Source organism: Acartia tonsa, chromosome 4 (genome assembly GCF_053477335.1).
Source record: "Acartia tonsa isolate MP-2025a chromosome 4, ASM5347733v1, whole genome shotgun sequence".
Classification (NCBI taxonomy): Eukaryota; Metazoa; Arthropoda; class Copepoda; order Calanoida; family Acartiidae; genus Acartia; species Acartia tonsa.
In genome coordinates, this window is record NC_137263.1 from 46,758,879 (window position 1) to 46,769,812 (window position 10,934).

A 10,934-nucleotide genomic window follows, 5' to 3' on the forward strand; every position below is an offset into this window, starting at 1 on the left:
CATATCTATCAAATGCCTAATATATTCTACTAAGACATATAAAAAGATCACTACTCTAAGTACCATACTGAATATTTTATTGGTCATTCTTTGTTGTTATGTGTATTTTGTTGTAAAAAAAGTTTAAAGTTCTATTAACTAGTAAATGCTATCTAAAGTTGTATTTATGACAAAAAAGTGTTTGCCATATATAACACGCAACGAAGTTGAAAATAAAAATGAAAAACTCATTTTTTAAGGAAAATCCCTGGTAAAATCTCTTAATTTTAATCAATAACTTTATATTATGCACTACTACGTTATTTAAAATAGAAAAAACTTACAGTTCACTATTTTTTTTTAAATGCACTTCGTGAAACTATCCCTTTAAAAAAGAAATTTGAATTTATTAAAATAACAAATACTAGTAAAAATTGCAGTATGTCTGTCTTTATTGGTTAAATGCAATCACCAAAGCGGTCGAACCTTGGCAGTTAGTTTCACTAAAACGTTAAATTGGTCTTAAGTAGTTTAGAAAATGTAATAAAATAAGGATGACAATATCCAAAGAAAAAGCCCAGCTCTATAAAATATGAAGACAAACTAACATTGACAAATATAGAGTTACTACAAAATTAATATTTTTAAGAAATATCATTCCAAACTACAAGCAAAAAATGTAAATATGTCGTTAATACATTAAAGAAAGCATATTTGATATTGACGGACGGACGTTTAAATACTTGATGTGAATTCTAATAGTAGCACCGAATTTAGGAATCATCAGGAATCGTGTTTCGTCGTATTTATACAGTAGCTTTTCTTCGATTTCTAGCCCCAGCAGGGCAATCATTAACATATGCCTAACCTAAAATAACCTATCAAAAGCTAATGTGAATATATGACGAATCCCGCTACTTTGTTTTCTTTCCATGATCTCTAAACTGTCTTGATTCAAAGTGTAACTTTCCGTTTAGAACAGATAGACATACGAACCGACGCTCATTGTAAAATTAATTTTGTCAGAGGGTAAACTAATAAGAACGATTCTATATGAAAGGCCGGATAAAAATCATTTGATTTTCATTCAGGCCCAAACTTCTTTATAAACATTCCTTGTATTCCTTAATTGGTATTCGCTAAAAACTTTTGTCGGTAGACCTAAAAATAGGGGCCTAATTCAAGTCAGGTATCCTTTATAGGATAGTTTCTCTCTGACTATTTGATGACTATTGTATGTATAAATATATCAAAACAAACAATAAATCCGTTTTATCCCTATGTAAGAAATGTCTTAAATTTGTGAACTTCTTTTGGAAATGTGTTAGAAACATTACAGTTATAAGAAAAAATAACATATACTGCAACCAAACAGTGCTAAGTTTTATAAATAAAAGTGATTTAAATGGTAATATTTCAAAAAACTTAAGAGCAGGGGAAAGAAAATCACTAATACATTGTTTATGTGTGTTTCAACACTTAAAAAGCTGATTAAAAATATGCTGTTGATTTTTGTTGATTTTTGTGAACATCATGTGGACATTTCCGCGGGTGTTTTTGCGGATATTTTTGCGGATATCTTGTATATAAAGTCGTAGAGAACTTGACCGTAACTGGTTCAAACCGGAAATGGCCAACTTCTGGAACTATAGCTGGAGACAGGCCCCCTCTTGAGCAGTTATCCGCTCAGCAATTTCACCCAATTTAGCTTCATGAAACTCCATGTCCTTGTTTGGGTTGTATAGTGTGAGGGCCAACTCGGTTTCTAAATAACCCTGTTGGTATAGAAGACGGGCTACCTCACGACGTACTTCGTCACTGACATTGTCACCATTAACTATATTGAGAAGTCGTTCATATGTTATTGTCAATCTATTGCGTAGCGGCTGCCACATTTGTTGGTATTCTTCCTCTCCGAACATTTCGTGTCTAAACAATAGTAAGATTTAAACCTCACTAAAGCAAAGCTATAACCAAATTACGCGCGCAATAGCACGCCACAGTCTTTTTTAACATGACCCACTTTCACCCTTTTACCTTCAAAAAGGGGTGGAATCAATGGATTAATGATACGTTTTCGCCTTCCCTTAAAACCCCCTCCCCCCCCCCCTCTTCCTCTCCCATTTTGTTGCCCCATTCACAGCCATGCTGTGACCAGTTCTCAAAACACAAAAATCAGATTCCGGAGGAATCGAACCATACATATTTAGGGACACACTCCCATTATCAAAATACCAAAATCAGATTCCGTAGGAATCGCATATGACCTATTCTTAGGATTTTTTATATCCATTCTCAAAAATAAAAATCAGATTCCGTAGGAATCGAAACCAACCATTACACCTTGTTCACTTAAGTACACGATATGATTATTATTAGGGTATTCTTGTCCTTTTTTGGACTTTTCTTTGGTTTTTTTTTGGATTTTTTGGATTGGACCAAGTGTTATCGCGAAATTTGCCGTTATCCTGTAATTATTGGTGTGGAGATGTCCTTAAAACCCGGACAAAACTCCACTCTATAATGAAAATAATTTGATATAAAGGAAACTGTCTATTTGGAGCTGAAAAGGGATCTCAACGGGAATAGCGACTCCTTATGGAGGTTTTGGTTCCTTAATTGTTCCGAATTCACGCTTGGAGAAGTTGCAACTGATAGTAGGAGGATGTCTGAAATACACAGCAAGATATTGTTTCATTGTTAAGATTATTATTTATTTGCACATATAACATTGTATCGGCTTGGCAAGCGTCAAAGTACACCAGTGGCTCCACAACCCTTAAAGGGTTATGCCAACTATCTGGTACAATGTTGCATGGAATTTTTATTGTAAAATATTGTCTCCATTCAATTTAAACTGGCCTGGTAACTAGGTGGAGATGAAGTTCGGCCAATTCCATGCTAGGTACTTAATAATTGTTATTATGTATATTATTATCTAACCTGCACCAAACACAACAAACCAGATGAATCAAACAAATCAAGCATAGTAACATAATTTATAATATATATCTAATAAAATATGTTGTACCTTTGAGGAAAATAAATCTTATCTTATCTTATCTAAAATGCTTAACAAAGATATCCATTAACGTGTAAATTATGAAGAAAATAACAAAAAATGGTAGGTATTAATTCCACAAAATTAAGTAATATTTTTCTTTTTTAAAGCAAAATCACATTAAACAAATAACAAATCACTTATAATATTATTTTCAACAATCTATTATTCCACACTATCATAAATTTCTTTTGTATTGTTGTATATAAGAATAATATATGTATTATGTATACTACACAACTCCGCCATCTTTAATTTGTTGAGTAGATGTAAGCGAAGCGGCCAGATTCATTTTAAAAATTTAAAAACAGAATTATTATTTATACTATAAGATAAATATTGAAAAAATTAAATGATTTTTATGTTTTTGTAAATTATATTTCTTTTTTACAATTTTATTTCAAAACTAATATTTATTTCATTTTGTATACAATTTTTAAAACGAAAACGTCCATCTACGACCTAGGTAGGGAATATACAGTCATTTCTTACGGAACCGGTTTTATTTATTTACCTGGGTCTAAGTTAGCAGACATAGTTGGTATAAGGTTTTATTATTATTATTTTAACGTATATGTTGATAAAATTTAGCATTAGCTTTTTATAAAGAAGAATTTAATTATGTAGCATTAAATGATATAGAAATAATCATGATATAGTAAATATTTATTTAAACACAATAGCTACAATAATTGTAAATATTACAAATAAAGAATGACAAACAAAAATTTTTTTTCACAGAAAATAATGATAAAAATTTTGCAAATAAGCAAAAGTGCAAAAATAAGTTTTGAGCTATGTCAGCCCTTCTTACAAATTATTTTCTAGATATTTTTGTTGTTCATAGATCATAGACGAATACAATGACTGGGTTTTGATAATTGTCTAATCGATTTATTTTGTTTTAATATTTTTTTTACTTGCACTTTTTTAGGCTTTTGATATAACTCCAGTGCGTTACAATGGGAAATTTTGTATCGATTTCCTCCTCCCTAACTTTCACTAAACAGGGCAGGAGGTACTTCTTGAAGTACTGGGGGATATTGACGTCCCTCCCCTTACCAGTCACCCTTCCTTCCAGGGATATGAAAGGTTTGCGTAGGACTAACTATCCTACCTGTAAAAATCATCACAGTTAGCGAAACCACCCACAAAACCTCAAACACTTATGGCTTTAACACAGCCAGAGGTGTGCATGAAACAAGAACTGTTGGAACTGATGCTCAGTTTACTGAGAATATGAAAGATGATGGTGAAACCCGAAAGGAAGCTATCAACTTGATGACAGGACCAATAAGTTCTAAGCAAAGCTGTAAGATAGGAACCTGGAATGTTAGAACAATGTATGAGTCAACTAAAACAGCCCAAGTAGTTAAAGAAATGACAAGTTACAATATCGGAATACTTGGAATTGCAGAATGTAGATGGACAGGACAAGGACAAACCACAACCAAAGATGGCCACCTAATACTTTATTCTGGTCATGAAAGTCAACATATGTATGGGGTTGCTATAATTATCCAAAAACGACATGTCAATTCACTAATAGACTGGAAACCTATATCAGACAGAATAATTAAGGCTAGATTCCAATCAAGGCACTGCAAGTTGACCCTTATCCAATGCTATGCCCCAACAAATGACAAAAGTGAAGAAGTAAAACAAGAGTTTTATGATCAACTGCAATCAATCAGAAACTCAGTACCCAAACATGACATGTGTCTAGTTCTTGGAGATATGAATGCTAAAGTAGGAACTGACAGGACTGGAGTGGAAAATGCAATGGGACACTTTGGCATAGGTACAAGAAATGAAAATGGAGAACTTTTACTTGAATTCTGTTTAAATAATGATATGGTCGTAGGAGGTACATTATTCCAACACAAAAACATTCACAAATATACCTGGACAACACCTGATGGACAAACAAGAAACATGATTGACCATATTATGATCAATAGAAAATGGGTCAAATCAATGCAAGACTGTAGGAGCTATAGAGGAGCCGACATATTCAGTGACCATGAACTAGTTGTCAGTAAGATTAAATTAAAGCTGAAGCGTACTGGCCATGATATAAAGAGTGAGATTGGCAGACAATATGATTCTTCAAGATTAAAGGACCCAGTGATAAAGAATGAATTTGTCTTAAAACTCAGAAATAGATTTCAAGTCTTAGAGGACCTAAATGACGAGACTGAGATCACATGGACTTCAATTAAAGAAAACTTTCAATCTACTGCTAAGGAAATCCTAGGACACAAGAAACCAGAGAAAAAGGACTGGATCTCTGAAGAAACATGGAACAAAATAGAAGAGAGAAAGAATCTTAAAAACAAAATTCATAATGCTCAACATTTGGCTGACATGGGCAATTTAAGAGCTGAATATACTGCTAAAGACAAAGAAGTCAAAAAGCGCACAAGGAAAGACAAGAGAGATTACATTGACAATCTGGCTGAAAAGGCCCAGAGAGCAGCTGACTTCGGTAACATGAAAACAGTATACAACATAACCAAGCAATTAAGTGGCAAATATAACAAAAAGAGTGGTGAAACTATCAAGGCTAAAGATGGTAAATTACTCACTACAGAAAAAGAAGTTGCTGAAAGGTGGAAATCGCATTTTGAAGAAGTGTTGAACAGACCTGAACCTGAAATTACTGCTGAACCAGAACCAGGACATGAAATAGACATAGACACAAGACCACCAACTATTCAAGAAGTTAAAGCTGCTATACATAGTCTAAAGAACGACAAAGCACCTGGACCTGACTTGATAACTGCTGAAATGCTTAAGGCAGACATAGATCTTTCTGCTAGGACTCTGACTGATCTCTTTGATAAAATTTGGAGACAAGAAAAGATACCAACTGACTGGTCTAAAGGTATAATCATAAAACTACCTAAGAAGGGAGATTTGAACAATTGTGATAATTGGAGAGGAATTGTGCTGCTTTCTATCCCAAGCAAGGTCCTATGTAAAGTTATTTTAAACAGAATTGATGAGAAAATTGACAATAAACTAAGAGAAGAACAAGCTGGGTTCCGTGTTGGAAGAGGCTGTGTTGACCAAATTTTCACCCTTAGGACAGTTATTGAACAATGTGTTGAATTTAACAAGCCACTCCATGTAAATTTTGTTGATTTCTCTAAGGCCTTTGACTCCATACACAGACAAACACTCTGGAAAATACTAAGAAGTTATGGTATACCTGAAAAGATGATAATTATGATAACTAAATTTTATGACAACTTCCAAGCCTGTGTTTCAGTTGGAAACAATAAGACATCTGATTTCTTTAAAATAAGCACTGGAGTTAGACAGGGATGCATTTTATCACCTATTCTATTTATATTGGTCATTGACTGGGTGATGAAGAAAACCACAGAGGACAAAAAACGTGGTCTCCAGCTGGGCGTACTAGGACACCTAGAAGATCTGGACTTTGCTGATGATCTGGCACTGATTTCAGAAACAATTAAACATCTACAAGCTAAGACAGATAGACTAGTCAAATACGCAGGACAAGTCGGGCTCTTTGTTAATGTCAAGAAGACTGAAATTATGAATATACCTACAAACCCTGATCAAACTATAACAATAAATGGTGAACAATTGAAACAAAGCAACAAATTCACCTATTTGGGGAGTGTTATCAGCAGTGAAAATGGCTCAAAAGCTGATATTAAAACCAGGATTGATAAGGCTAGGGTTGCTTTCAACAGTCTACACAACGTTTGGAATTCAAAGAAACTTGCTCTGAAAACAAAAATCAGACTTTACAACAGTAATGTAAAATCAGTTCTTCTTTATGGAGCTGAATGCTGGAGAACTGTGAAAACTGAAACAAATCAACTTAATGCATTTCACAATAGCTGCCTAAGAAGAATTTGCAAAATATTCTGGCCAAACAAAATATCAAACATTGAGCTGTATGCTAAGACCAAGTGCAATAGTATTGAAGCAGAAGTGAAATTTAAAAGACTAAGATGGCTAGGACATGTGCTCAGAATGGAACAAAATAGGTTTCCAAAAAACTGCTTAAAATGGAACCCCACCACTGGTAAACGTAAACGGGGACAACCAAAAATGACCTGGAGGCGGAGCACTGAAAAGGACCTCTTTAATTTGAAATTAACATGGGGAGAAGCTGAAGCACTTGCCAAAAAAAGGAATTCATGGAGGAGCAGGGTGGCCGTATTCTCTGGACTCCACAGTCCAAAAGAGAGACGCGACTGAACTGAACTGAACTTTCACTAAAAGTTGAAAAATGCCCTGTAAACGTTACTTTTGGAGGTAATCGTCCTTGGTAGAGATATTTTTAAAGCCAACGAGGTAAAATTTATTTGGTGTTTTTAGAGTAAATATATTTAGATTCCAAAAATATTCAACAGAAAAAGAAAAGTGCAATCATATATGACATATCGTGTATTAAATGTTTAGCTTCAAATGAAACTAATGAATTGAAGGATTATAAATTGTGTTTTTGTGCAATAATAATATATCTTTATTAATTTTTAAGTTTTTACTTGAAATATTAGAGCAAAAAGCACAATAGGTAAAATTTAAAGAAAGATAAAAGAATATTATTGCCTTTTTTAATTTTCTTTTGATTTGAGATACTCATCATAATTTAGTTTTCCATCTTTGTCCAGATCATAATCTTTTATCACCTAAATAGAAAATTTTCTGTCATGTATACTTCATTTTTAGTAGGGAAATCTTGTTATCTGTTAATCCGTCCGTCAGTCCTTACCGCTTTGAAGGAAATGTGATTTTTCTCATCTGCTATGAAAAGAAGATGGTCAATCTTTTTTGTGTGAAGATTCCCTATGCCAATTTGAGCTTCTATTATATTATGTACTTGGTCTGTCGATTTTTCAGTCATGCTACAATAAAAAACGTAAGTGGTTATGTGATTTTTGTAAATCTATTCTTGAACAATATGAACATTTGCGTATTTTCATCCATGATTTTAATCTTGTACTTCGCTACTAATGGATGGTATCATTCTTGTTCTCATTTTGATAAATCTGGACACTTCAAAACTTTAATATTAAGAAGGATAAGAAGTTTTCGCACTAAATATGATGTCCCCTGTCTTAATTTTATTGTGATACTTATGTTCTCTAAATCATCATAATCATAAATTATCACAGTCTTTTTACATTATTGGCATAAACGTGAAATGAACCTTTTAAACATTTGTCTATTCTATGAAAACATGAGGCCTCTTGATGATAGAACACAGCCCCTACTGCATTCAAACTAAATAAATCAAACCCACCTGATCAACCTCCTTCATTGTCATCTTTTTCTTAGCCAGCTTGAGTTCCCCCTTGGTGATGTACCCGTCCTTGTTTCTATCCATGGCGACAAAAGCGCACTCACTGTGAATATCCAGGTACAGGAAATCTCTGAAAGCATACATTATATACAATACTTTTAAAATGTCGGTAATTTATCGACAGTGTTCGTCAGCCTCAGGCTGCATTCAGCTACGCTGCGTACAGAAGCCTCAACGTCAGCCGCACGGCATGCATAAGCCAACCCATTAGCCTCAGTATCAATCGCACGGCTTAGAGTCTAGAGAACCAATGTGCCACTCTAATACTCAAAGAACCTAAGCCACACCAAACCTAAGCACACTCTCACAGCTACCAATTTTTAATTGATCATCCACACTCTACAGTAACCCTGAGGATTACTTAGCCTAAGCAACCGTAGATGCAGTCAAATCTCAGCAACTCGACTTTGTAGAAACCTTAGCCGCTCATAACTACGTGGTTTTAGAAAAGTTTATGTTTTAGCCCTATCTAGCCGCGGAACTTTTAGGAAGCAGCGCGTCTTTGTTGTGAAGAATAAATATTGACAACCCTCATTTACACCCCAATTTTTTTTCTTATCCTTACTCTGCCCAAGCCACAATAAGCAAAGCCTTAAATAAATAATATAAATGTTTTTTACCTTATTTTGATCTTACCATCTCTATTACATGGCAATGGACCACAAACTGTTTTTACCTGAAAAATTACTTATAAGCAGATTAAAACAAAAATATGGTATAGTCTCTTTCGTGACAAAGCCAAAATATATAAAGGGAAGGAATCTATTATCATCCTATTTAACCCATCCTAATTCTGTATATATTGAATTCAATATTGTTGTGTTTTTGTATGAATAAACTTGTAAACTTGTAATAAAATAGAACCTCTTTGTTATTGGGAATTTCGAAGCTTGTCTACAGTTAAACTGAGTATCGTACGGTCGTCGTGTTCCACCACTCGTACACATCATGTTAGACATGAATCAGCGATATAAGCTATTAGTTACTGACGGACGGACTGACCTAAAATATAAAAAAGTTTCATAAATAAAAACCTCGTCTTTAGTGCATTCAATTCCATTTTGAAGTTTCAGAACATTGAAATACTCGTCCGGTGATAAAACCTAAACAACAACAAAAATATTTTCTATTAAAAATAAATTGTTTTTTACTCTTGGTCATGAAGACAAAATAAATTTAAGTTTCTTTTGATTCTCATTTTCATTGTCTAGTTGAGAACGGAAAATAATAAAATTAAACTATTCACCCCCGCTCTCATTTTAAAAATAATTTAGATAAGAAGGGGAGGGGAGACTACATAATTTTCCTTTGCATAACTCCTATCAGTACTCAATATAACCTAACCTAACTTGCTCTAAAGCTTTAATTGACCAATGGTAGGCCAGTATGACGTCATTTTTATAGGCACTATAAAAAGATTCCATTATAGTAAAAAATTTTGTTATTTACCCCTTTCTTGTCATGATCAAATTTGATGCAAGAATTTTCAATTTTCTCAATCACTTCTGCCTCCTCACCTTCTCCCAGAGCAAGTTTCGACAATATCTGTAAATTCATTTCAAATATAAATTAAGATGTATAACCAGACAATTACCTGGATTCCCCTGTTGGGGACCTTTTTCGTCTGCTAGGAAATTGTTTTTCTGCTCTTTTGCAGCGACTTGACTGTGTTAATAGTTCCGACGCTATTGGTTGATTTTTAAGGGACCAATTGAAAGTCGGCACAGGGTCTTCGGGGTAGGAACATACAGGTATATAACCCCTTCCATTGTTTTACTCTAATGTAAGTTAAACACCAAGTTTAGTCTATATTTCTATTTAAATCTGTTTTTAAAACAGGGCAATGTACAGAGTTTTTCTAGAGAATGCGCAAAGTGCACCGGAAATTTTTTACACCGCCCTTAACTCAAAATCGAGAGGGGTGTAGGGGTGTGTGATCAGCTATTCTATATCTAGGTTTTGTCTGTACGTACAGACAACAGCTTGTTATAGTCACATCTTTTACATGCTTTGTTTATGTTTAAAATCTTGTCGAGCTCGAACAAAATGCTGTAATATCAGGGAGGGAGGGGACATTGGGCTGTTTTTTTTTACACTAGTCTCCATAATAAGTTTTATAATAACGTTTTCTTATTTGTTGGCTTATCCCCTTTGGGGACTTTTATTGAATTTTGATGTTTGGTTTATTAAGTTGAGTGTCCAAACGTTTCAACCCCTAACTGTAATCTACAGAAGTTGTAATTTTTTGTATTATCCCTAGGATGTACTGTACATCAATTAATCGGCTATTGTCTTAACCCTTTAGATTTATGAATAATATGGATAGATATTACCTGTCTAACCGCTGGTATTGCCAATAATTTTGCCATATTTAAATTTGTCAGTGTTCGTGTAGAACCAAACTGTATGACACACAAACCTGAAATAAAACTGATACAAAAATGAAATGAAAGCAACACAAGAATGTAGCAAACAATTACTTCAACCTTTCCACTTGACCAAATATCAGGGAGGGAGGGGACATTGGACTGTTAATTACACTAG

The 10,934-nt window shown here is 33.9% G+C and overlaps 1 protein-coding gene across 1 annotated transcript; it reads right to left on the minus strand.

Annotated features, from left to right (window-relative positions):
• Positions 1-3,695: 3,695 nt before the first annotated feature.
• On the minus strand, positions 3,696-10,865 carry LOC145317462 (uncharacterized). Its single transcript, XM_080158556.1, has 7 exons — positions 10,724-10,865; positions 9,840-9,935; positions 9,425-9,493; positions 9,011-9,066; positions 8,331-8,460; positions 7,290-7,716; positions 3,696-4,032 (listed from the first exon to the last, which is right to left on the minus strand). The coding sequence occupies exons 1-6, from the start codon at positions 10,757-10,759 to the stop codon at positions 7,642-7,644; spliced, it is 462 nt and encodes a 153-aa protein (XP_080014682.1). The 5' UTR covers positions 10,760-10,865; the 3' UTR covers positions 3,696-4,032; positions 7,290-7,641.
• Positions 10,866-10,934: the final 69 nt, after the last annotated feature.